This window comes from Podarcis liolepis (assembly GCF_965112155.1).
Source record: "Podarcis liolepis genome assembly, chromosome: 6".
NCBI lineage: Eukaryota > Metazoa > Chordata > Lepidosauria > Squamata > Lacertidae > Podarcis > Podarcis liolepis.
In genome coordinates, this window is record NC_139559.1 from 66,681,858 (window position 1) to 66,709,831 (window position 27,974).

General features: G+C 40.0%; 1 protein-coding gene across 3 annotated transcripts; it reads left to right on the plus strand.

Annotated features, from left to right (window-relative positions):
- Window positions 1–1,740: 1,740 nt before the first annotated feature.
- On the plus strand, window positions 1,741–26,729 carry PTGFR (prostaglandin F receptor). 3 transcript variants are annotated; one of them, XR_014527863.1, is made up of 4 exons: window positions 1,741–2,241; window positions 9,365–10,205; window positions 24,147–26,430; window positions 26,462–26,729. XR_014527863.1 is itself a non-coding variant. In XM_083510702.1 (3 exons), the coding sequence occupies exons 2-3, from the start codon at window positions 9,417–9,419 to the stop codon at window positions 24,450–24,452; spliced, it is 1,095 nt and encodes a 364-aa protein (XP_083366828.1). In that variant the 5' UTR covers window positions 1,741–2,241; window positions 9,365–9,416; the 3' UTR covers window positions 24,453–26,729. The 3 variants fall into 3 exon arrangements, 2 of the variants coding, with proteins under 2 accessions (XP_083366828.1, XP_083366829.1); XM_083510702.1 differs by having other exon boundaries at window positions 24,147–26,729; XM_083510703.1 differs by lacking the exon at window positions 1,741–2,241 and adding an exon at window positions 2,281–2,437 and having other exon boundaries at window positions 24,147–26,729.
- The last annotated feature ends 1,245 nt before the right edge of the window (window positions 26,730–27,974 follow it).

The window sequence follows — 27,974 nt, forward strand, 5'->3', positions numbered from 1 at the left end:
TGTTTCAGTAGGGATTAAACTGTGAGTTTAAACAAATCTTCCTGAATAGCCACTAGGGAAGCCTTAATCCTTTGTTGTGAGAATTAATCACATTAATGAAGTTTGTGGTAGCCTACAAAACTGCAGGTTCGGTTTGTAGTGGAAGAATCATGCTGGTGCAAACCGGGACTGATGGGGCAGAGGGCAGGGAAGGCAATGGTAGGGGTGGAGTAAACTAATTTTCGTTTTGTCCCTATCCTTTTTCCCCTCTTGAGGTCTTTGAGGGCACAAAGAAGGCAAAGGCAGAAGAAGCTGACAGCCAGCACTTACTCCTGGGTTAGTTGTAACAAGGCAGGTAGGCAGGAACTAGCTGAGGACAGATTGTAGTTGGTGGGACAGTGGTCCATTGACCAGCCTCCACTGAAAAGGATAGACATATTCAATTTAACTACTGAGCTGCCACAGGAAGCACTTAACCATTGCAAGCAAAGTAGAGTTGCCAACTGACTGGGGGGCGGGGCGGAGAATCTAGTTTGCTTCTGTGCCTTTAAATAACAGTTTGATGTTTGGAATCAGCAGGTGAAGCTTTGCACAGCACAGGGATAAACATATTCCAAAATTGTATACCAAGCTTCTATTTAGCTATAGAGGCCAGCTGAATAGTTGACAACTCTAGAGCAGAGAGAGTGTGAGTCAAGAGCTGGACCTTATCTTACGATGCACTTCTTAAAGTCAAAGCTCAAACCAGGCACATGTTAGATAAAAAAGCACAGAAGTCCTTCTGCCGAGCCATTACTATATGTGTCAGGTATCTTTGGAATTTGAACCATAAATCAGTTTTATCCTTACCAGTATTTGCTTGCTGATGCAAACCCACTCAGTTCCCATTATACATTTGTGTATATTCCCGCTCTCAATTTCTCAGAAGTTGGAAGGAGCCATTGGTTTGTTTTTACACAGAAGTTTTTGTTGGAAAGCATTTTGGAAAGCATACTGTCCATAGCCCACTGTCATAAAAGCTATGCCACTACATCTTGTGCCCTGTACTGGATTAAACCAGTTACATCCTTGCATGGGACAGCTGCAAATTTCTGCATTGCAAGGGGTTGGACTAGATGATCCTCAGGGTCCCTTCCAACTCTCTGCTTCCATGAATATCCCATAGCCCAAGCACATGAGGCAATATCTTCTGGTAGATCAGTGTGGGTGTCAAGTGGAAGGCAGGCTTACACTAGCAGTAACCAACCGGTCCAATGCACTTGTTTGCTGTCAGATGAATGGTACTTAAACACTGGTGATGGGAGAGCATCTTCTATGGTACCTGAGGGCAGTAGGCAATGGGTTTTTTGGGTGGTGGGTTGAAGGCTATGTATCAAAAAACGAAACAACCCAGCCCTGTCCTCCAACAGTGGGAAATGGCTGGAGTGCTTACAAAGAATAGACAGATGGTTCCTGTCCATCTATCATCTGAGGCTATTGCCTCACCTTGCCCACTGGTAGGGCCAGCTCCGTCTGCTGCTCTTTTCAACCACTTCCTCTGGAAAAAGCCCACCTAAGTGTTTGAGGTTTTCAGCCTTAGTGTCTCCCCTTCTCTTGGACTCCCCCCACCATGAAGGTGACACCAGATCTCTCCCAAGTGAGATCTGTCTCATCCCCCGTGGCTTGACGTAGCTCAGCCTCGTGAAGATGTCAGGGGCTAAGCATTTTTATATGGAAACCTCAGAGCGAGTGCCAGACCGAGGGAACAATCCGCTCCTTAGCTCTGAGGATATTTGGGGTTAAAGCGCTTCCAAGGGAAGCACATCTGCGCCGTTCCGCGGAGACCGAAGCCCATCTCGTTAAATCTTTGGAAAGCGCGGGGAGTGGGTCTGTTTATTGTCACTTGTGTGGTGGAAAAACTGTCTCTCCCGTCTCCCTGGCCCGCTCCTTCCCGCCAGGTGTATGTTGCTTGGCCTCTGGCAGCGCCTGCCTGACTGGAAAAGAGACAGCGGAGAGAACTCTCCCCCGCCTCACAGGAGAGTTGGAGGGCTCGTCGAGGGCGCGCGGGAGCGAGCCGACAAGAAGCGTGACGCTCGCGCCCGCTGAAAGGGGCGGGAATGTGGGCGAGCCTAGGGGTCAAGGCAGCCGGAGCTGCCGCCTCAGTCCGCCCGCTTCGCGGGATGAGCGGGAAGCAGCTGGCGGAGCAGCCTGGGGGCGGCGGCGGCGGCTGCCATGAACGGACCAGGCGAGACACTGCGGACGGGAGCGGAGGAAGGAGCTGAGGTAAACAGCCTTCCCGCGCCCGGCAAACTTAGGTTTCAAGGGCGGCAGCAGCCGAGTGGTCCGGGCGGGAAGAAGCCCACAGTCGGGAAGGAGCTCTAGCCGTGTTACTTGGAAGTTCTCCCGTGTTCCTTGGGGGCTTCTTCCCGAGTCAGTGTGTTAAGGGGACGCTTCCCGCCCCGGTCTTTGAGGGCTGCAGGTGAGCACACGGCTTGGCTCCTCTTGCTCACAGGTAGCGGGACCCAGCCTGGCTTGACTGCAGCCCGGATAGCTCCCTCGGTTAGAGCGGGGCGCTGAGAATGCCGAGGTGGCCAGTTCCATCCCGGTGTGGGGCAGCTGCGTGTTCCTGCATTGCAGGGGGTTGGGCTGGATGATCCTCGGGGTCCCTTCCAACGGGATGATTCTATGACGCTCAACTTTGCCCGAGCGCGCGTGTGAATTTAAAACTCTCGGATGAATGGAGGTGGCCACCGGATTGCAGCCTCTTATCTGAGACTAAGCCCCAGTAGTGCTGAGAGTTAGCTCAGTGGCAGAGCGAGCCCATCCTGGGAAAAGCTGCGGGCAGGATCCCTGCATTGCAGAGGGCTGGGCTGGATGACCCTCGGGGTCCTTTCCAGCTCTGCCATTCTGTGATCTGCTTTGCATGCATGGAGAGCTTGCCAGTCAGTGCAGGCAACACTAGATGGATCAATGGTCCGGCTCGGTAAAGGCTGCTTTGTGAGAGATGCGGAACACTGTCTCTGCACATTAGTGTTGGCCACTTCTCCTGTTTCTCGTCCCCATTTCCCACCCGCAAACCCAGATAATTTCTCTCTGCGCCCTCCAGCTTCCTTTCCCCATAACTTATTGCCATCTGTTCGTCGACAACCTCCTACGTTTCTCAACATCATGATCTTTCCATGGTTAATCGCTTTCTCATCAGCCTTATTCCTTCCCCACTGTTCATCTCACTTCTCCATTACTTAGCCTTTTCCCCAAGTTCTCCTTAACTTTTGTATAGTTACACCTTTCTTAGCACGACACAGCCACAGGATTGCCGCAATACGATTCAGCTAGTGGATTCCGAATTCCTTACTGATTTTCCCCATCTCCTCAGAATTATGACCCCCTTTCCTTCTTTCCCCTTTCTTCTTATCCTCCCTTTCCCCTCTCCATACTAAATGATTCCTATTGATCCTTCACTCCCTCATCAGTAACTGCCCATCGCTTTAGCCTCCAGTTATACCTATTATCTTGTGGTATGTATTAGTTTTTGAAATATTCTGAGTCCTGTAAATTGAGTTGGTACTGGAGCATGTCATCCAACCATCCGCATCAGATTTCTTTCTTGAGGCTGCAATCTTGAGCCCCCTTACCTGGGAGTAAGCTCCATTGATTACATTGGGATTTACTTTTGAGAAAACTTTCACATGATTGCTCTTTTCTGGCCACATCAGTTTGGCTGGGATTGGTGCATACCTTCTAGGTAACCTGTCTGGTTGGTGGAATAGCAGCTTAGAATATTGCTAAGAATATTGCTAGCATATGTTATGTGCAGTGATTGTTTTCTGGGGACATTCAAGGGTACGCAGTACTGGCACATTTCCCCACCTCCTGCAAACGTTAAAAGTGTGGCAACTTCATGGTGAGTACTGGCACATACTTTACTTTAAAGCACTGGTTATGTGCAATTCAGTGGTGCTATGTCCAGAAATAAGAATGTCTGTTGAATGGCATACCATGGAGCTTCTTAATATAATGGGTGTCTTGCAACCTGATTGTGTATGTGTATGGCAAATGACACAAAACAAAGGGTGTCTTTGAAAATGATAATAGGAAAAGCTTTTGAAGCTCCTATATAGCCAGATCAAATGAGAAACAACCTACATTTCAAGAAAGGTAACCTATGTAACTCATCCACAGACTTCACAAGTGATATGTTTTATACAGAAGCAATCCCTGCATAATGATTATTTTTATGTTGCTGCTTTACTTGCCTTTAATTGTTTAAGGTTGCATGCTTGCATACTTCAACTTATGCTCCCCCGTAAGTTGAAATGCTAGAAACAAAACATTTTTTTCTCTCCTTATCAGTCAACTGTGGGCTGTAAGTGCTCTGTGCTAGGAAGCGCACCACTGCATTCAGGACAGTGCCTGATATGTTCCTGGAGAGAAATAAATGCTTAGTACTAAGTGTATTTGTATCAGAACTCTCCCACTACTGAATTGGCAAACTTGCACCTGAATTATATACTGTAATTTCCATTGACGTTGCACTCCTAATCAAAGCATGTTGAGGCTTGCATATTATAGTGATTATCTCCTGGAAGTCCTACTCTTAAACTGACCTAATCAAAGCGGAATCATGTATATTGCAATCATTATGGCCCAGAAGGGGAGCTAATTAGTCAGAATCTACTCAGCTGATTGATCTTATTATTTAAATACAGATAATATCAGCTCTTCACCAGCAATTTATAGCTTAAAATTCAGAAAGTTGAATAATATTGCTGTATTTTGCAAGGAATTATCAGGGAGTGCATTGAATATGTAGGCTGAGAAATGAGGAAGGAATGATTGTGCAAATGGCCAGTCAACTCATCAATGAGATTCTCCTGGGTCACTTACCCTTGTTTGGAGAAATGCACGACAACGCTCATCCAGCATTACCATAGGGTTTCTGTGTTTTCATTGTGTATTTTTTTTTAAAAAAATACAGTAAATACTAAAATTGATATGTGTGTGTGTATATCTTACCGCTGATTTCATTTTTTTAAAAAAACAATCAATCAAGAATATTCCATATGGTACAGTTACCTCAAGGGGAATTTGAGAAGCAAGTTTTATAACTAAATAAGTAAATAAATTTGGCATCATTCTCTCTGTTTTCCTACAACTGTAAAGCATGGTGTTTCTCCTGCATTTATATATGCTTTTGAAAATGTATATTTTGCAGTACCTACTCAGACCCCTAAATAGGCTCTAGGAGATAAATTTGGTCTACTGTGCTTTTACCTCACTTTCCCTGAAGTTTTGTTGATGAATGAGGAGCAGGGTGTTGTGGTGGATGGCTTCTTTTTAAAGCAAATTCTTTTCCTGTGGGAATGGTTGCTGTGAATAGTGCTCTAATCCCCTTCATCTCTCAAGGCAGTGTATAATGTTATAGGTATTGGGTGCCAGAGTTTGTGGGTGCAAGGCACCCATGCTCCCTAGATTTAGTTAGAATTTAACAAGAGAAGGTCACAGATGTTTGATATAGCAGTGCTAAAAGACAGGCTAAATGAGTTTTTTTCTGATCAGGAGATAACTTGGCAGTAGAGCCATCATGTAAAACAGAAGGAAGATAATGGGTGATTAACAAAGCAGTTACTCTCTGCCAAAGAGGGGTGGAAACCTTTCTTCAACTTTGTGTTAGCGGGCAGAGAAAAGAAAGGTTTTAGGATTTCAGTTTGCTTGATGTAGGCTGGGGAGAAATCCTTTCAGTCTGATAGCTGCAACAAGGAAGAGGAAGGAGGGTAAAAAGCACCATGTGGACTGACAAGGACAGGCTTTAACCAAGAGAGAGAGAGAGAGAGCATGGCTGATTTCCCTGTTCTTGGACCCAAGCCTGCTGTGCCTATGGGGGAAGGAAGAGACCCTCCTGGAATGTGAATGCTGTGCACTCCCTCCTTCTAAACTCAGGTTGTATATATGTGTAAATAAACCATGTATCATAAAGACACCACAGTCTCCACTGTGCCCCATAGTCCAAAAGGAAACACAAACCCTGGATAAAGTGTGCCTGCAACCCCTGGAATCTCACACCACTCGTGGAGATTGGGGTGATGTGTAACAATATAGTATGATACCTCTTGCATGGTCATTTGGTGAATGGAGGGTCTAAGAGCATCCTATGAAGGGACTGTGTAAATACAACTGTATGTATGTTATGTAGTCTACTGGAAAGGTAGACTTATGCATTTATGCACATGCATAAATGCAAATCATGTATATTCTCTCATTTGTTCACACCCCCATGTGTAGGATACACACTAAGCACTGCATAAACCATGTTAAGTGTCTCCCAAGGTTGTGTTAATGTTTAAGGTGCCCCGAGGCTAGTTGGATGTTTTGCTGCAAAAGACTAACAAACTTATTGTAGCATAAGCTTTCATGGACTTAAGCCCACCTCGTGCATCTGATGAAGTGGGCTTAGGTCCACAACAACTTATGCCATAATAAATATGTTAGTCTTTAAGGAGCCACAAGACTCATTGATTGATCTGTGTGGTGGGAGAGACAGCATGGCACATTTTGTTCAGTTGCATCCACAGGAAACCGGATGAATAGAATACCTCTACTCAATTGATATGTCATATATGTTTTTGCCATGGGTAAGCAGGTTAATTAATTTTTAGGAGTTTTGAACAATGTGAATTATTCTGAAAGATTCAATAAAAAAATGTGTTTAGTATTTCAAAACATTTACTCAGCCAATAGGGTCGCCATTATGGTCTAGTTTCAGCTCCTAGATTAGCTGAATTATTTAGACCTGCGATTTTACTGCATATATTAAACAATCCACTTATGCCTCAGCCAATGTATGATAGTATTTCAATGTATTGTTTAAGGTAAGATTAAGTCCTAGTTTTATACCCCGAGAGATCATACATATAAATATAAACAAGAAATACATCAGTTTCTTGGGAGCCAATCAATCAAAGCAGAACATGCTCACGTACGCTGACTCTTCAAGGAACCCTTGGCTATTCAAGATGTGTACTACAAATGCAGTAGAATGCATTGATTTGGTCATTCCAATATATCAGCACACCATTATTTATATGAAAATTGTTTTTTATTCTATTTCCCCTGTCTCTATGTTCTCAACATATGTAGGTGTTTGAGCAGCATGAGCAGCCCAAAGTTTCCCAAATACTGATTTCTGCCAACTAATAATAGATTTATTTTTCTAAAAAAGTCTCATCCAGCTAATTTCCATGAAGACACAGTCTTGTTGAACACACATTAACTGTTGAACCCATTTAGTTATAATACAAGCTGGGTTCAACCATCACTATGAATAATTCAAGTATAGTTTTGAGGCTCATGGTAATTTTTTGCAAGATGAAAAGTGTGGTGAAATTATTCTAATTATATAGAAGAATTGTATCCCACCTTTAAAGTATTTCAGATTGTTTTCAATTTACATTTTCAAATCCTTATGATTTACTTAACATAAACTTGCAAACGCAGGGATGGATCCAGACTTGCCCTTTGAGTGCAAGGGCTTCTTCTGTTCATTGGAAAGGATGCTCAAGCTCTTGGTGGATGAAGGAGAGGTTTATGTCAATTTTGGCAACTTTCCACCTGCAGCTCTGCTCATCACTTCCCACCCTGCCCCCAAACTTCCGGAACAGATTTTTGGGAATTGCAGGGGATGCAAAGAGGATGAAGAACTAGAATATGACCTCCCTGCTTCCTCTAACAAGTAGTGTCTTGTGGGTTGGGGATTAAACCCAAAGTCTAAGTATGATAATATTGCTAACCAGTTCCCCGACTAGTAGCAAGTCCAAGGATAATGCTACAGAGTTTAGTTTTACCTGGATGAAAGAGAACACTGTAGACTTAGGTTATCTTTGTATTACTTATTTTATTTACAAAGGTGAACAGGTCATAGTAAAAGTAAATAAAATCATTCAGCTACTGATCTTGCATCAGAATCCCAAAGGCAGCAGTGTTTTGCCCACTTCCCCGCTTCCCTCAAAAACTACTGCTAGTCCAGCTAAGCTCACAGTTATAAACCTCACATATCTTCCTTTGAATTCAGAGTCATACAGCAAAGACTCCTATTTGGAAGGATTCCCAAGACTGGAAACAAATTCCAGCCACGAAACTTCTCATATGTGCCTGACTGATGTGTGACCAATCTTGTGAGACAAAACCATCAGACAGATGTATTCACAACGAGACAGTTAAACATATGTAAAAGTAAGATACAGTTATGTATCTATCTTCTCCATATGTTCTCGATTTTGACTTCTATTACCTGATTGCTCATTTAAATAGTGTTTTGTGAGTTGTTTTTTAAAAAAATGTCACAGATTAGGTTCAGGATAGTTTTTTCTTTTTTCTTTTTAAAGCAAGCTAAAGGTTTACTTGTATAATCAGACTCTCTGCATTAGTGAAATGTGAATATTGGGGGAAATGAAATTTACATTAGCTAGCATGCAAGTGGGACCTGCAACAAAATGTTGCAGCAGGGTGGACTGCTGCTGTCCAGGATTCTAGCCACTCCACTCTATTCCACCTGCCTCTGGTTTTTTGTTTTCCCTTCCAAAAGTAAGCATTTCATGGTCACTGTCCACACTTGGTTATCAGTGAATTGGTTTTAGGAAGTTCCACAATAGATTTTTACCTTAGAGAGGATGAAGATGACAACGATGATGATTATCAAACTTTGAGTAGTTCTTTATTGTGTATGTGGATAGGGCCCTTGTGGCCACACAAGCAACATCAACCACAGCTTGAATATCAATTTCAGCTAAATTCTTTAGTTGAAAAATGAGAGCTTTCAGATATATTGCTGTATACTTTTTGGGGAAAAAGAAATGCCCTTTAGTAGTAAATTCTGTTCCTACTTAAGTATTTCTCAACTTTGGTTTCAAGATTTCAAATGTGACACATGCTTTGTTTACATGTGTCTCAGTTGCTGCCTCCACCCTTGCTCAGTCCTGTCTTTTTCCCCACTGTTTCATTGGCACTAGGGCCTATCTATGCGTGAACACCTAAACGTATATAATACTCCATATGTGTGACCCATGTAATTCCAAATTATGCACAGGCTCCACTGCAAATGACCAAGTGAATATGTAGAGGACAGGGCTAGTGAATACAATTTGACTTTCCTTTTTGTGCATCCCCCACCCCCCGACTGTGTGAACAGTGGGATTTACTTCAAGGTAAGTATGCATGGGCTTGCAACCATAATTAGTTAGTTAGCTGCTCTGAAATACTGTGCCACATCACACCTCAAAAGAGTTGTGCAGATGCAATGACTATTACATAAATGTTGGAGTTTCTGCAGTGTATGTCAGCTGAGTTGAGCAATATATTGCCATTTCCTACATTTTAAATAGTTTTTTTTTTTTAATTTAATGTCTTACAGATGCCTGGTGTTTTCCTGATATGTTTTGAATGCTGAGTTTGCCTTTCTAACAATGAATAGTTCAAAACCATCAGCGTTGCTTGGAACTGGTGTATTCTCCAATACTACCTGTCCCACGGAAAAGAAGATCTCTGTGTTTTTTTCCGTCATCTTCATGACAGTGGGGATTTTATCCAACAGCCTTGCAATAGCAATTCTCATGAAGGCGTACCAGAGGTTCAGACAGAAATCAAAAGCATCTTTTTTGCTTCTTGCTAGTGGCTTGGTTATCACAGACCTGTTGGGCCACCTCATCAACGGAACCATTGCAGTATTTGTATATGCCTCTGACAAAGACTGGATTCGATTTAACCAGTCAAATGTTCTCTGCAGCATTTTTGGCATCTGCATGGTGTTCTTTGGACTATGTCCCCTTTTTCTGGGCAGTGTGATGGCTGTTGAACGCTGCATTGGAGTCACCAAGCCGATATTTCATTCAACAAAAATGACTTCTAAACATGTAAAGATTATGTTGACTATGGTATGTCTCTTTGCCATTTTCATAGCTTTACTGCCTATACTTCAGCTAAGACCTTATCAAATCCAGGCGTCAAGGACCTGGTGTTTCTATAAAACTGAGCAAATTGAAGACTGGGAAGACAGATTTTACCTCTTACTTTTTTCATGCTTGGGTTTACTGGCCCTTGGTATTTCATTTTTGTGCAATGCTGTCACGGGGATTACACTTCTAAGAGTCAAATTTAAAAGTCAACATAGACAAGGCAGATCTCACCATTTTGAAATGATCATTCAGCTCTTGGCTATAATGTGTGTCTCCTGCATTTGCTGGAGTCCATTCCTGGTAAGAGGTTAATTATTTTGCCAGTTTTTTAACTGCATGTTTAATGTATGGTGTTCCTCATTTTTAGCCACATGTTTTATTAAAATGCATAATGGACAACAGAAATGGATGCTCCTGATATTAGAACTCACATTATTGTTTTCAGTAGCATAGTCCTAGTGGAACGCAGGTCTTTGTATTTATAAATACCATATAGTTTTCACTATGAATCTGATCTAGCCCAAATTTAGATCCCATTGTATGTGGTGTAAAAGTTATTATTTGACTAGATTGCATTTGCTATATATGTCTTCGAGATCAGTTTGTGCAATGCCTTAGGACAGGCATAGGCAAACTCTGGCCCTCCAGATGTTTTGGAACTACAATTCCGATCATCCGTAGGTAACAGGACCAGTGGTCAGGGATGATGGGAATTGTAGTCTCAAAACATCTGGAGGGCCGGAGTTTGCCCATGCCTGCCTTAGGATCTTTGATAATGTCCTTTTCCACTTATGGTAGGGTTGCCATATTTCAAAAAGTGAAAATCAGGATACAAAAGTTGTTGATCTATTTTGGCAAAATCGCAAGAAATTGGTGATTTTGAGCTGTTTTAAAGGAAAATTATCAAAAACGACATTGCCGACATGGATTGCCATATGTACGGATTTCCAGATTTTCCCATACATTTTTGCTGATTTATGCCTGGACACTTCTTCCGACTGCAGTATTCTGGGTATGCCTGGGAAATTCCAGACATATGGCAACCCTAACTTATGGTGTCTATGGTGAATGAACATGTAGAATGGGGTTCAGGGGAATGGAATGGGATTGCACACATTGTCTCTGGCCAAACCTACTCATGCTCATTTGAATAGTGGGAGAAGCCATCATCATGCAGCTGTACTTGTGTTAGGCTTCCCTTCACCTTGCTTTTTCAGTTGTATTCCAAGAGGCTGTACTACGAACTTCAAATGAATATTGGTCGGGTGTGGGTTCTGCTGCCACAGTCTCATCCCACTGCAGTGTGTTCTCTCAAAGCAGGCAATGTCTCAAAAGGGTGTTAAAGACTAAATGTCAAACAGCTGCACAAGTCTGTGGATTGCATGCCTGCTTTATTTATTACCGCTGAGGTTTTTGGCAGAAGGAAAACTGGTAAAATACATAGGTACAACAGAAACAGTCAGTGCACATTAAATTCAACAACTTGGTTATAGGACTGCATCATTGGGTAGACTAGCATCAGATCAGCAATATTTTTTTTCAGATGAAAATACTGTATTTAAAGGGATCCAAGAAACAAAAGTAGCTGCGGAATGCACGAAAACATAAAGACTGATATTGCAGCAATGCAGTAAGTTAAAGTTGTGTGAATAGTTTGGTAATCCATATCACTATGACTAAAGCAGAATGGTGTAAGAATGCATAATGGGACTGGTTACAATGTTTATTTATAGAGTGCCTTCATTTACTTTTTCTTTGTATACGTATGAGTGATAGACAGATATAGGTTACATTATACTCTTTATTTATATGTGTGAAATTTGCAATACTTTAGTGCTTTTTGGTTGTTGCAGAAATTCAGTGTTTACTAATTCATATCACATTTAGCAGTGCTTTACAGTGCTGGAGTGTCAACAACAGCAAGACACCCATAGTCAAATCTAACTTACAAATATTCATGTTGTGTACCTGGCTTGGGAATGATATAAGCAGGATCAACATGGACGCGAAAATTAAACTGATATGAAAAAGGCCCCCTCTTATTATAGTTCAAAGCAGAAACATTTCATTAATTACAGTGTACATTCAACAAGAGATCAAAATGAAGCTAAGGCTGCGAACAAAACAATGAATGTGATGTAACAGAAGCCTGTTTTTCATTTAGCTATGCGTATTTCTCCTGGAATGCTATGGTCTGAGTTAATATGCACTAGTCACCTCTTCTTTCTCTCTTTTTTTTTCTTGAACTGATTCCATTTTTTCTGAACTGATTCTGAAAAGAGACAGTAGATACTCTTAAGGATTAGAGTTTAACCATTATATGAGACTTTTTTTTTTAATTAAAGTGCAATTTAGCATAATAGGATGGAGTCTGTTCAAGCAACTTCTTACACACTGGCTTTGAGTAAGGCTTCTGTGCCTCCTTTTATACGCAAAATGAGAATAGCTGTAATATATCACACAGGTTATACAAAAATAAAGCAGCTAGCCTAATTTAATGGACTTGTTTCTTTTTTTTTAAAAAAAGTTTTATTCGATTTTTTAAGAGAGATACAAAGATTACAGTGGTACCTCGGGTTACATATGCTTCAGGTTACATATGCTTCAGGTTACAGACTCCGCTAACCCAGAAATATTACCTCGGGTTAAGAACTTTGCTTAAATCGTGCTCTGGCGGCGCAGCAGCAGCAGGAGGCCCCATTAGCTAAAGTGGTGCTTCAGGTTAAGAACAGTTTCAGGTTAAGTATGGACCTCCGGAACGAATTAAGTACTTAACCCGAGGTACCACTGTACAAATATTTAGGGTAAGAATTAATAATTACATTATATTTACAATGTCAAACTGTTTTAGACAGACTTAAATGGGATGCTATAGATTGAGGAATCTGGAAAAACACCTTGCTTTAAAAAGACAAGCTGGAGATTAAAATTTATGACACTGTTAAATTGAAATACAATGGGCCCAAGAGGGATTCTGGAACCTCTACAGAATGGATGTGTCCAATACTCTGACTGTCTGCCATACATAATTGGCACAAAGCTTTAAAAGCTTCTATTAAATTTAACTGGACTTCCAAGTAAATGAGATGAAAGCTATGAAACCTGTTGTATACAGTTCAGTATTGTTTATCTTTCCCTTCTACTCACCCCAAAAGTGAAGGCAACTGGCAACTGCATTCTTCCTTTCCCAAAAGAAATTACCATAATATTTTAGTTCCCTGTGTGTCACAACCAAAGAGGCAAGACTCAAAAAGTTTAAATGAACTGGGCTATGTTTGTTCATATATTAAACTGAAAATAGATGTAGGCAGAGAAACCAAGATGTGGGGTTTAACTAATAACAAAACCTTGCCTAGGCCCAAGGGTAGTTCTTCCTCTATTGCCTCCCCCCTTTCAGGTGAGGTCCCTCAACTCCAAGCATGGATTACAGGTTTACAAAAATGTGCTCCATAACCATGGCAGCAGGTCCCACAGCTCTGAATGTGGTGCTTGAGACCACAGCCTTCCTCTGTAATAGTGCCTAAGAGTGCTCACCAAACCTTAACTACATCATAATTTCCTGCATCTACCTGCCAGTGTGGCCAATTAACTTATTTAATGACTCCCCCTGCCCGCCACTAAGTACACCCACCACATCAGTACAGAGTAGATGAAAGAAGCCCACCATCTCAGCCAATCAGCTGATGAGCAAAGAAAATCCTGCTTGGTTCTACAAAAGGTGATCAGCAAAAGCAAGCACTGCCTGTTGGGTGGTAGGGTGAGCGGTCTGCTAAACTGGAGGGCAGGGGTTAAATAGCCCTCACATCAATCCTGCCCCCTCCCCAGCATTGCTGCAGCATTAATCTGTATGCTGAAGCTACTTGCCAGTCCCCTTCATTTCCTGAGCGGCCGCAAAAGCTTCTCAGTGCCACAACTGCTTAGGGTCCCGACAGGCATGGGATTCTTCCAACCCAGGTATGAAATCACCCAAACAATTTGATTCTCCAGGGTCAAAGAGAACCAAGAGAGCTATGAACCAAATTTCAGTGACCTATGGTGCTAGAAGTTGTGGAATTATGTACATCTTAAGCAGTTGCAGTTTTTCTTTTGGAAGCTGTTCATATATCCCATTTTGCAAATAGTCCTTTCTGTATATATTTTAAATTAGAAGAACTGGCAAATCTGCCTTGCTATGAAATCGGGCTGGTTATTTTTCAAGGCCTGTCCTCATGTATTCACAATTAACAAATTATATTTACTGTGCATGGAGTCATGGTGATGATGACTCTTCAATCTGCAAGGCTTATTGTGTGAACTGGTTCTTAATTTCAGTTCAATTTATTGTGATGGTGATGGACTTTAGTAATGCATGCACCTAAGCAGCTTTCTATTTAATGCTAGAATGCTTAACATTTGGGCTAGGGTGGCAGCTGTCGTCTTTACTTATTTATGGCTACAAACTACAAATCACTGCAGCTACAAACTACAAATCACTTCAACTGGCTTCATTCTATTGATTTCAAAGGGGATTAAACCTATTAAGGACAAATTCTCATTTTAAGCAGTTTGAAATTCATAGTCTGTATCCTCCATGGATGGCTATGACAGGCTTATTTTGAGCACAAGAAAATGATAATCTAGATTTATGCCCATAATTATTTTCACAGAAGTGAGTGGGAATACTTGTGAATGCAGACTCTCACACACCTGCAGAAATCTATAGAGGATTGTGATCCTATTTGTATTTTTCTTTTGGAAGTTATTATCTTGAATTGTGAGTCACATTTGCTTTATTTCAAACAACTCAAAAGGCACCACACCATTTCCCATTGCTGTATTACTTTAACTTTAGTTGGAGAGTAATGAGGTGTGTGTAGACAATGAAAATAAAAATACTGTCAAAAGTTATTGAGAATTCAGCATTACTGGACCGAAGGAGACTAGACCATATCAGAAACAGGAACTTTTGTGCTGGATGATAACACACCATAACTTCAAATAATCTTCTGTCAGGAAAATAGAATTGGTGAGAGGCAAATAATTCAGTGTTTAGGAAGCAAGAACAAAGGAGCCCAAGAGGAAAGAATGTCCTCTAAGTCTTTTTACAATTCCAACCGTGCACCATTGTTAGTTTTCTCTGTGGGTATAACTGCATGCAGGAATATTTTGGTGATATGCAAATTACTTGAGTAACAAGGTTCGTTTAGGTTCTTTCCTACTTCTAAGTACGCAGTTGCTTTGCAAGTTGCTCCTCCTAGGGTGGGATTTGCTGACTTTTCTTGATGGGTTCATGAGCAAAGTAGCTGATACAGTTACTGAGTCTAGGTGCAGGGAGATCTGCAGAAATAATCATTATTCAGTTTTCCTGTATTGCACTTTTTTAACATGTCTGTGGAGCTCATTGGAAATCAGCATCAGCACAGTTGGTGGGATGTAGTGTGTGTGGAAAGGGGAGTAGTGAAATTAGTAGTGCTTGATCCACTCTCTTTAAAAAGCAGTCCATGCACCTGCTGTCTTAAGTGGATTGGTTTGGGGCCATATTTTTCAGAAGTTATAGGATTATCCCTGGATTGGGGAAGTTGAAATTACAGCTTGATAGGAGCCGTTTGAGGGGGATGTCACGTGGACGACACTACTTAAAAGGGAAACACAAATACACAGTAAACCCAGGTGTAGACAAACCCTTAGAGGCTTCACATAGGAACACAAGATGCTAGCACTAGCTCAGTGCTGTTAACACTGACAGGCAGCAGTTCTTCAGGCTTCACAGAGTTTACTAAGCTAAGATAGATATAGGGTCACTTAAGAGCTATCTATAAAAAGGAATTGTACCATTAACCAAACCACTTAAAAGGAACAGGAACCTCTTTGGCAGCCCTGAGTTTGTTGATACACAAAAGGGACTTGTATTAAATGATAGGTTTATTTTTTTTTTACCCCCTTGGAACCTGGTTTGTTCTACTTATTTTCTCTCACCTTCCTTATATAGGTACCTTTTTTGACAACATGACACACATGGGTTGAACTCATGAACATAGCCTTTTTCCTACCCTGGGAGAATGGGTGCGGCAAGGCCAAGCAGGATTGCAATCTTGCCTTTAGCACACATTGGTTGGTGGTTTTGTACAATGAAGGTTATTGAATCAAACTAACATCTATAATAAATAATGTAATCTCCAATGATAAGAAATAGAACCTGGTGAAGCTTGCACATTACAATATTAGACAAGTCAGAAAGATCTGGGTTCTATATTTGTTTTTGCTTTTCTGTTAATGTTGACATGCTAATGTGGCAATAATGCCAATGCTGATAAAACTTTTTTTTTGAAAGGGGAATCAAGATTTAAAGCTGAAAGTCTAAATTTGCTTACTTTTGGGGTCTTCTGCCGCTGGCCAGCTTATTAGGGGTGCATAGCAGAATTGAAAATGTACCTAGCAGTAGTCTTCAGCTGCTTAGAATGAGCACAGCAGTGATGTTTTCAATACTTTCTCCTTAACTACAAGGGTATTAGACATTCATTATGATTTTCAAATTAAAAGCAAAGTTCAATGAACTCCAAACAGATGTCTTCCGGCTAAGATATTTTTAAAAAATGCTTTGTGTACCATCATGTTGTCTGGCAACTTCAAATCTGCGCATCTAGGTTTTTTAAAAAAACAGAAATGAATTTGCAAACAATGTTATATGAGCTAATTGTCAAATGTTGTTACTCTTATTTAATATTTCGGTATTCTTTCTTTTGACTGTGAAGTCATTGGGAATGACATTCGTTTTTAATATGCTATCTGTGTAGGATAAGAGTAAAATGGGGTTTCAGCTGAAGGATTCATTTAAAGTAGAGGTCCTAAGCAAGTCTTATATGGATGTTTTGTTGAAATCAGAAGGTCTCCCCAGTAAATGTGTGTTAGGTATATTTTATGTTGATTCATTTCCAGTTATGGGATTGTTGTATTTGTCCATGTAAACTATCCTGCAATCACTGCTGGCCATCAGTTGAAGGAAATGTAGTGGCATACCCACTCAAAGAGGTCCATTAATTGGGATTTGTGCATGTGTTTGGTGGCTTAGTGCTTGGAACTGGACTTCATATCTTGTCATGTAATCCTGAAAGGTTCTCTTCCAGATTTCATATGTGAGCTGATTTATTTTCTTGTGTTATTTTGAAATGTCACATGCAGAATTCCATAATGTTTATAATAGTACTGTTTTGTTATCTAAACAGCCCTGTTCCTATTTTATTTCTCTTTCCCACTGATCTGTTAAAAGCAGTTTTATTTCACGATATGGTTCCATCTGACTCATTTTTGGGGGGAAACTAATACCTCCATTTGTAGGAAGACTGGAGAGCTCGTTGACTAATACTTTAGTGTTTTGGTGTTTTTTCATGGGAGATATTCCTGTAACAAAGTTAAGAGAATGAAAATGCCCCGAAGTCACAAGAAATGGAGATTTCTATTTCTTTTGAATTCTGTGTAGAAAATATAATCAGAAGAAGAAGAAGAAACCTTCTCATTACAAGTCTTTTCTTACTTTGTTATTTTGAAGTGTCCCAAGAGCTCTTGTGCATCAGCAGTTATTTAGTTGGGATTGCAGAGAGAGAAAGAGAGAGAGACAGAATAATATGGTGGTGGAATGGAAAAGAATGCATTTGAGGAAAGATCTTATTCAACTATTCAACATTGCTCTTTTGTGAGAGGACCTATTTTTAAAAAGGGAAAAACCCATTAATTTGAGATGAGAAAACCCCAAAAGTAATTACTACTATCATTTCTACTATGTGGTTTAGATTAATATTTCTAACAAAATCCTAATTATGTGCTGCCTATTAGGAAGTGAACTTTATTTCTGACCAAAGGAGGGAATCTTTTATGTCAAAACTCTGCAGGGTCTGACACTTTCTACTTGTGGTTTTCAAAGATTACTATCACTCATGTTCTCTTATTACTTTTTCACGCCTTGTTTCTTCCCAACTTTTTAGAAAAAGAGAAATGGTCCCATTTGTTGTTATTAATAATTCCTAGTCTCACTGGAAAGTGAAGATAAATTGTACTTGGAATACATTTCCTAACAGAAGGAGAATTTCTTTACAATTCTTAATAATGGATAATTTGGCATTAGTTATGGAATATTATTTTATTTTTTGTATGGTCCTGTCTTGTCAATATCTGATGGCTTTGGACTAGTAATAATTGTAAATCAGGTGACTTACTAGTTCACCCCTCCTCCTCTTCTTAAACTACAAATGACTGTGGATAGGTAGACAGCTACAACAGTTGTGGACTAATGACCTTTGTAGTCCTATTTATATGCAATTTCCTTCCAAAATTGCCTAATTTAATGAACCTAACTTAGTTCATTATTTTATTATTTTCAATAGATAAGCTGTGAGTAGAATTTAGTTGGACATCACCCAATATATCCCACTGAAACCTATGAGATTTAAATGTGCTTAACTTTAGCTGGTATCCTAAGGGTGTGGTTCAAACCCCTCTGTGCTGGATTTGGAGGTATCCCTCTGCCCAACCTTGCTGGGCCCTGCCTGCAAAGTGAAGTTGGCATTATTCTACTGATGTGAAACACCACACCCACCCACATTATGTTCACTGAACATGTGGGTGGGCAGAAATGCTGCTGCTGCTGGGATGCCTAATGTGCCAGTCAGTGGAAAGACCTAACACAACACATTCTGGGTAGGGGGATTGGCTGAGCTGAGCTGGGATTCATTGGATCCTGAGCTCGACCCCGCTGCCATAATTTTTGCTCTGCTAGTTTATTGCTCTGCTAGGTAGGATTGCACCCTAAATAAGTGTTACCTGATGGGCATAGATATTCCACTAGTGCCAAAGAATTCATGCCCTGGCTCATGGGATGTCTCAGTCTCTGAAATGAAGGTTAAGATGTTGTCTGAGTAGGTTTAATTTTTTTCCTAGACCAAGCTTTCTTTCACCAGCTTGTGTAATCTGAAAGAATGTAAATTGGATATTTTATACTATTTCTCCTCAGAGAGTAGAAATGTTAAATTATGCTATTTTTAATGAGACAATTAAAATGCTAACTATATTCCCACCAGTAATTTTAGATAGCCAATGGAGCAAAATTGTTGATTTTACTGCGAGTGCCTGCATGAGGAATAAATAAAATTGCACATTTTTTTTGCACTTCCCAGTTATAAATTTACCAGCATGCTACAGCTGGCCTATATACAACTGAAAGTTTACCAGTAGAAATATATTATTACTGTAATTTCTTGCCATTGCTAGTTAGCTCTCCCTGCACTAGGAAGTAAAAACTGAATGGAAGAAACATGAGTAACATACTGTTTATACGAGTTATGTGTATTTGTTGCACTAAGGCATGCCTCTGGTGGGAAGACACATGACTTATTCCTATCTATGAATATTTGGAGAATCTATATTTGGGATAGTGGGAAACGAGAAGTCCAGTTTTGGACAATGTTGTAGCCTTAGTTCTGGGCATTGCAAATTAGCCATTTGCCGAAAGGGTTGTAAGGACTCTTATCTCTTGTTAGCTTTTCCTTCCAGGTTGAGAGCTTCCAGATTATTTTGTTTGTTCGTTCATGTGCTCACCAAAATGACTTTAAATTATGAAGACTAGGGTAGTCGGATTTTGCTTTATTGTTCCAGTTGTGCTTTCTTATAATTAACCTTCCTGGTTAATTGAAGGCTTCCAGGCTTTGCTATAGTGTTATCTGAAGGGAAGAGAGAAGGGGCTGTGTGTATGCAGGCACAAGGTTGCTCATATTTTGGATGATACTACTTAGTATCAAATAGTGTAGAAAAACACTAAGGCTACTTAGTGTTTTTCTGTGCAATTTGAGTCTATTCTTGTGCCACTAAGCTACACTGTAATAAGCTACTGGACACAGGAGTAAAGAAGTAAGACACAAGGAATGAGTTTGAAATGCAGTGGTACCTTGTGTTACGTACTTAATCTGTTCCGGAGGTCCGTTCGTAACTGGAAACCGCTCATAACATGAGGCGTGCTTTCACTAATGGTGCCTCCCGCTGCTGCTGCTACGCCGCTGGAGTGTGACTTCCGCTCGCATCCCAGGGCAAAGTTCGCAACAAGGGGCATCTACTTCTGAGTTAGTGGAGCGCATAACCCGAAGCATTCGTAAGGGGGATGGTACATAACACAAGGCACCACTGTATGGTGTAGGAGGTAGTGTCCAATTAGAACTTGGGAGACTAGGGTTCAAATATGCACTCGGCCATGAAGCTCACTGCCCCTCAGACTAATCTGAGAGTTTTATCCCTACAGAGTTGTTGTGGGAATTAAATGGGATTTGGGAGAACCATGTACTGTATTCCACCTTGAGCTCCTTGGAGAAAAAGGCGTGATATAAATCCAGCCATACCTTGGTTCTCGAACAGAACGTATTACGGGAGTCTGTTTTACTCCAGGAACTGTTTGAAAACCAAGGTGCAGCTTCTGATTGGTTGCAGGAGCGTCCTGCAGCCAATCAGAAGCTGCGGAAGTCACATTGGACATTCGGCTTTCGTAAATCGTTCGAAAACCAGAACACTCACTTCCAGGTTTCGATCATTGGGGATCCAAGGCATTTGAGATCCAAGGTACAACTGTACAATGAATAGGTAGGACCACATTTTATTTAAACTACATCTACAGTGTTGGTGGTTATTTTAATTTGGGTATAACTGTAAATGTCTTCTTCTTCTTCTCCTCCTTCTTCTTCTCCTCTATTAATTTATTGGTTTATTTATAATCTGTATAAGATATTCTGTTTTTTAATGTTTGATGTTCTATTACGTTTTTATATATGCTGTAAGCTACCCAGAGTGGCTGGAGAAACTTAGATAGGTTGGATTAATTTTTTAAAACAACAACAACAACAACAGCAACAACAACAACAATAATTCAACCTAAACACCAACCCCCTCTGAACCCAATACAGACTAGGTGAAAAAACCTGCTTACCTGTGGAGGGTTGCAAAACACTCCTACTCAGCTATAAAGTGACTGGCTATCTTCAGTGCTATTTTTCTAGAAAAAGAGGAGCTGGAACTCACCATGAACACCTCCTTTGTTCTCTTAGAATGGCAATGGCGCCCACCTGAGAGGTTCTGGCTGAAAATAAAGCACTGATTATCCTATATTAAAATAGAGGATGGGTTGGGTAAGACAAATGTCCCAAAGAGGCAATTTAGGGGCCTGGTCAAAGCTTAAAAAGCCAATGATCCTCGCCCCCAGACGATAGTCTCTCCATCCAGAAAAATGCTCCCAGGCACAGAGTTTCACAGCTGGCAGGAGTGGACTTAGATAATTACATACTATCTGTATGGCAGTGCCAGAAAACATGAGCTGATCCATAAGAACATGTATATGGAATCATGGTTTGGATGTGATGCCTATTCAAAGCTACTCTCAAGTATGGGGCAACACATTCAGGGGTGTTTTATGCACTGAATTCTGAACTTTCATGACTAAACAGGATGTGGCCATAGACGTGTGCATACTCTAAGGAATGATTTGTAGTTTGCCTTGCAGTCTTTTTGGAAATCTCAACTTTGCACTCTCACAAATCTGGCAGTCAGCTCAGAGCCATCACGTCAAACGGATTCACTGCGCTAGCATCTTGATGAAACTTGCACACAGATTTGCCAGCTATTTTCCCTTGGTCTCAATCAGTCCTTATTGCCTAAGACTAAACATAAATATTTTTCTCAGATGCAATGCTTCAATGATTTAAGCAGTTATACCCTAATGAAATTATAACTCTTAACTCTAAAGGCCCTGCTATTTCGTTGCATTTAGTAGAAGTAATGGGATTTTAAAGCCAATAGCCTGTGTTTATCTGTTTGTCTTTTTTCAAACTGATTTTGATCTGATGTGATCAAAGCTGGTGTGTGGCTAATCTAACTGTTCTGCATGGACTGTAGCTGAAGTTAGTCATGATGAGCTGCTTTTAAAACTAATGGAATAAGCTAATCATGATTAATGGGATTCTAAATGGATTGGGCTAATTTAAGTGCCCAGAAAGGTTATCCAAAGCAGGCTTTCAATTTTCAAATAGTTATATGGATTTTAATTTGAATCCCATCTCCTTATTCTTTTGAAATCCACCTGGATAGATCTCTACATCACTTCATTGTGTTCCAAGGATTTGAGTTACTCAGCCATGAACTATAAATGTGTTCTGACTCATTATCTTTTTGTGCCACTGCAGGCATTGGTTATGGGAAAATATATTGCTGATGGGGGACTTTGCAAACATAGCCTTGTTTTCCTTTCTCTCTAAGCACCTTCTTGAACATTCTTACATTGGTAGCAGAGAATATTAAATGGCTTCACCACATGAGAAGAGTTGATTTAAGAGAGTTTTGCATTTGTCAGTGGCTAGAAAAAAAATCACCGCTTTTGTAATTTACTTTGGGAATTACTTTCTAATGCTATGAATTTATTGATTGTAGTAATAGTACATCAACCCATTTTCTGTTCCCACTTAAATGCATTGGTCCTCAGCAACTAATTTATTTTTTTGAAAGATGTGGCATCAACACCCGTCACCATGGCAAGGTCCCCTAGAATTGACAGGTGTCTTGGCACATCTGTGCTTAGTGACAAACACAGAACACCCAATGTAGGTGTCACTGAGGGGAATTTAATGTGGCCACTTGGCACTACCCACAATTCTTGCCAGATAAGACCATGGCAATGGAGCTCATCATTTGAGAAGAGCCAAACATAATAATAATAATAATAATAGTAATAATAATAATAATAAAAAAATAAATTTATTATCTGTACCCTCCCATCTGGCTGGGTTTCCCCAGCCACTCTGGGCAGCTTCCAACAAAGATTAAAAATACATTAAAATGTCACACATTAAAAACTTCCCTGAACAGGGCTGCCTTCAGATGTCTTCTAAATGTCAGGTAGTTGTTTATCTCTTTGACATCTGATGGGAGGGCGTTCCACAGGACGGGCACCACTGCTGAGAAGGCCCTCTGTCTGGTTCCCTGTAGCTTTGCTTCTCGCAATGAGGGAACTGCCAGAAGGCCCTCGGAGCTGGACCTCAGGGTCTGTGCAGAACGATGGGGGTGGAGACGCTCCCTCAGCTATACTGGGCCGAGGCTGTTTACGGCATATATTAATATGCCTTTCCTAATAATCATAGGATGCAAATTAGTACAAATCTATTTTCTTCAGCACTAATGGAATGGAAACGTAATTCAATTAAAAGAGACTATTATTACTGGTGTAATTTTAATTTAAAATTCTTGGATTTCAGGGCAAAAAGCATGTTGCTTTTTAAGATAACCAGAACATACCTGAACCCATGTCCAAGAGAAGCATTAAACATGATATATTGAATTCCAATTAATTCTAAATGGTTGAACACATAAGATTCCTCACTTTAATGGAAACAGATGAATTTTAAGATTAGTTGAATAAACAAGGAGTTGAGTGGTTCACGGGAAGGTTATAAATCTTTATGCAATAAATAAATCAGCTTCTGCTTCTTTATGTGACATCTCAAATCACAAATCTTCATTTGGAGCCATATTAGGATGTAACAGATTCTCATGTACACAGATGGTTATACATAGAATGGAATGCCTAGCCATTCCTATATTACGTTGGCGATATCTGTTCAGGATATCATTTCAAATGATATCATTTTTGAATTGTATACTAATTTTAACTCTTAGTAAGAGTAATTAGGTTTTGCATGATTAAGTACTAATTGGTAAAATGAGGTTTGTAGCATGGAATTTTGAGTAAATAAAATGGGAAATGCTCCACTAAGAAAGGTAGCATGCAGAAATCAAAGGAGTTAGCGAATTTTAGGTGGGTCAAAGAAGGTACCTAGTAGATGCAGGTTTGGAGAGAAGCAGGTTTGGGGAAACTGGGAAAGCTGTTTATGCTAGCACACAGCTTGGTCCTTTCTCTAATGCCAGTACCCAGCCAACCTCCTCCCAATCTGCTTAATTCTCTGGCCTATTTTTGTTTGCATCAAAATTCATTGGTATGTGACTGTTCACTCCTTTAACATCATGCTTTTCCATCCCTCCACCAACTTCCAGGAAGATCTAGTGAGTCTATTTATTTTGTTTCGACCTGTTTGTATTCCACCTAACTCATTAGTTTTCAGATATTCAGCAGTTTTCATTATTCTGAAAGCAAATTATAACAAAGTCTTTAGAATGAAAGATGATTAATACGGCTATATTAGATGATGTGTTCTGATATCTAATAGAATTTATTTCCATTTGCAGGTGACCATGGCCAATATTGGAATAAATGAAAATCATTCCCAGGAATCCTGTGAAACAATCCTATTCGCTCTCCGAATGGCGACGTGGAATCAAATTTTAGATCCATGGGTATACATTCTCCTGAGAAAAGCTGTTCTTAAAAAACTCTACAAGATTGCCAGGAGATTTTGTGGTGTGCATTTTATTAACTTGCATACATGGGAACTTAGCTCCATTAAAAATTCTTTGAAAGTTGCTGCAGTTTCTGATTCACCAAGCAGTTCCAAGAAAACGAATCAGCAGCTACTCGGTTCAGCAGTGCAATAAAATGAAGCACGTAGAATGATGAAATGAATGGGCAATGGTAGTTAAGCTGCTCAAAAATTGGTACAGTGTGAATGGGCTGGGGTTTTTTCACCTCTTCAAAACAGGAAAGCTGGCCCATTTCTGGAAATGTAACAATATGGAGCTGCTGGTTACCTTCCAAAGACTGCTATTTATGTGACCGGCCCATCAAACCTGGGGCTGAAGACTTGTGACTCTATAACATAACAGAACGTTAAGCATATAAGATGATGCTGGCAGCTTTGGAAATACTTTTGAATGAAAGAATATTGTTCAATGTTCTTAGAAAAAAGAAAAGAAGCAAACAAACACCTTATTGTTGAAAGTGGCACTGAATTTGTTTGTTAAGTGTAACTTTGAAGATGCACCTTGCCTTGCAAGTATAACTGTTCCACATTTTCTTGAAAATGTAGCACTCAAATCTGAAATGCATGCGTTGTAGAAGGTCAATTTCTTCAGGAAGGGACTCAAGACCTTGCAAGCTGAACTTCTCACAACTTAAAAAAAGAAGTCCACATATAAAAGGAGCTAGAAACAAACCTACAAGAGTCGATACACTTATTTAACTGTTACAATCCAGGAAATCTACCCTGCTACATTAAAGGCTAATAATTCACCAGATATTACAGCACATTTACCTTTCAATTATAACCACGTGATTATGAAAACAACTTCTTAAGTATGGTGAAACTTCAAAAATGTATTTACATATTAAAAAAAACACCACTTGTGACATATGTGCCAAATGTTAATTTTGATCATTCAGACTAAGGTCAGAATCAAGTATGTAGCAATATTCAGGTGTGGGTTGATGTTTCTTAAAAAAACAAAAAGTGGTTGATACAAATATGAGAATTGCAGCACACTTGGGTTGAGCTAAAATAGTAATAATTGTAGCACAGAATTATGTAGATTGAATTTAAAAGAAAATAGTGGTGCAGAGCATACTGAGCTTGGCAAATCCTTTGATTAGCCAATGTTTCAGCAAGAGGTTGGAAGAGAAACTAGATAGGATGAAGGGAGTGTGGTTTCCATTCCATAAGCAAAATATTTTACAGAGACTTGGGAAAGGTTTTATTAAGAATGTAATAACCTGTCTGCTTAATAATCAGCCTTAAATTTCTGAGATCTAGTATCATATTGTTTAAGATACCAGGCCCATGCAGTACTGCATAAATATTTCAAGCCCCATAACATTCCTAGGATCTCAGGCAACTAAGTGCCTAGGTTTTTTTCTGCCTTGTATATGCTTTCACAGGTTTGTTTGTTTTTTAATGGAAAAAGAGTAGTGATGGGTAAAGCAGAGATGTTAAATCTGTTCCCACCATTTGTCTGTAAGCAAAAGTAATTTGTGAGTAAAATACTCAGAAACATTTGTGGGTATTCCTACAGAAGTCACAAGCCAGGCCTGTGATAGCTTCTCTCTCTCTCTCTCTCTCTCTCTCTCTCTCTCTCTCTCTCTCTCTCTCTTTTGTAAAAGAAAAAGAAAATATGCCTGAAATAGTACCACTTGATGCTACTGCTGCTATCACTATTACTCCTCCTGCTCTTGAACCTTGCACAGTGCTGTACAGAAATAGCATCCTGCAAAAGGCTTATAGACTACACTAGACAAACGAAACGAGTTTTGCAGAGCTTAGGGCCAAACAATTTAAGACATGTAATATCAAATGGAGCCCACCAAGCATTTATTGTGTCCTTGTCAGGTGACTTCCTGTTTTTGTATCCAAACAGGCAGCATAACTGATGTGACCAGGAGCTTTAATTACCTTTTATCTCTGAATGCTGGTGGGTTGTATTTGCTCTGGTTAGACACCTGCCTTTGTGGCTCCTACAAGTTGTGCAGGCGTAGTAAAGATGCAGTGACAGGGTTAATAGAAGGTGGAGAAAATAGCATTTTGTAAAAAAACACATACCATTGAATTGTCATATGAAGGGGTCATTAGCACTTCTATCACAGGCCCTGGGACACACTAGCACTTCTATCACAGGCCCTGGGACACACTAGGCTTTATTTTTTGATAGATTACAATAGGGCCTTAATACCAAATCAATGCTAGCACTCTGTATGGTGCCACTGAAATAACTCGGTGAGTCAAATGTAAAATTGGACATTTTTTTGTACAGGTCACAATGTCGGCATTTAATAACTTCCTTCAGTTTTTCATCCTTCTGGGCAAGAAGTTTGCTTCAATGACAGCAGACTGATGTTCAACCATACAATTGTAGAAATGCTTGACTAACAAAAAAAAGAGAACATTATTTTGTCATGTGAATAAATGTTATGTAGATATTTTTCTTTGTGGCTAATGGTTTTTAAAAAATGTATGTATATTTGTTTTCTTCTATGTATTGATACAGAATGAATGTAAGATGCAGTGCCTCATTTAAACTTATTGCCATGTGACTAGAGCAATGATTCTTTTGGAGTGGTTCTCAAGTGCTGAGAAAAGTCTGTGCTGTGAAAGTCATAAGTATTAGAAACAGTCTGGGTAGCTTGTATGGTTTACAGATTTAAAGTTGTTCACTATGTGCTTGTAAATAAAGTTTGCTTCTTTTGAAGCTTTGTCCTTGGACAAAAAAAGAGAGAGTAGTATTTAATTTATGTACCGTTTCACATTTCAAGAGAACTCTCTAAGCATTCTACAAAATCACTATAAGAAATACAATACAGCTTTCACATTCAAAACCATACTACTACCAGCCACCACCACCATTTTACATTTTCAGTAATGTAACTTGTAACTAAATGCTTTTAAACACACCATTCTCCTGTCTGTTCCTATGTATCTAGGTAGAATGCTATCTCATCTGTCACTGAAATTTGTTTCTGTATCTTCCTAGTCTATGTATACAATCCTGTATTCTGAAGAAATTTGTCTTCATGGGCATTGATAGGAAATACTGTGTTTGGAATATATCACCTCAGACCACTTGTGGAATCTTACAATGCTCCTTTATGCAAATAATTCTCATATAGGAAACTTCACATACTAGAGCCTAGCATTTTCCCTTGATTTACTAGTTTCCTGTGCACAGGAATTTATTTCAAATGGAGGACAATTTGATGCTCTGAAGCACCACTTGCTTTAGTGGGAATTTGGCATAGTTATGCACAGTAACCTCTCTTGCTTTAAGTTTCTTCTTCTTTGGCAATCACTTGTAGCCGAGTAAGATTGTCTTCCATGAACATGGTCTTAACAGTGAGTCTGTAAGTGACTGTGGAGGCCAATACTGAATCCACACATCCTTCCACAGTGGGGACATCGGTTCTGGGTGGGAGTAGATCACAGAGAGGGTTTGCCACACATGCCTTCCTCTTAGCTCGTTTCTCCTTTTCGCCCTGAGTTCTGCTTCTTCAAAGTCCATTGATGCCTTTTGTAAAGGCTATTCTCCAACTGGTGTACTCTCAGGCCAATGTTTATCAGTTATCAGTGCTTATGTTACATTTTTAAAGATTTGCCTTGAGAGCATCTTTAAACCTCTTTTGTTGTCCACTGGTAT

Bases quoted from the DNA above. Each gene is read 5' to 3' on its own strand.
- PTGFR (XM_083510702.1), top strand. From the start codon at position 9,417: ATGAATAGTTCAAAACCATCAGCGTTGCTTGGAACTGGTGTATTCTCC. The intron at 10,206-24,146 runs GTAAGAGGTTAA...TTCCATTTGCAG, and splicing joins TTTGCTGGAGTCCATTCCTG to GTGACCATGGCCAATATTGG.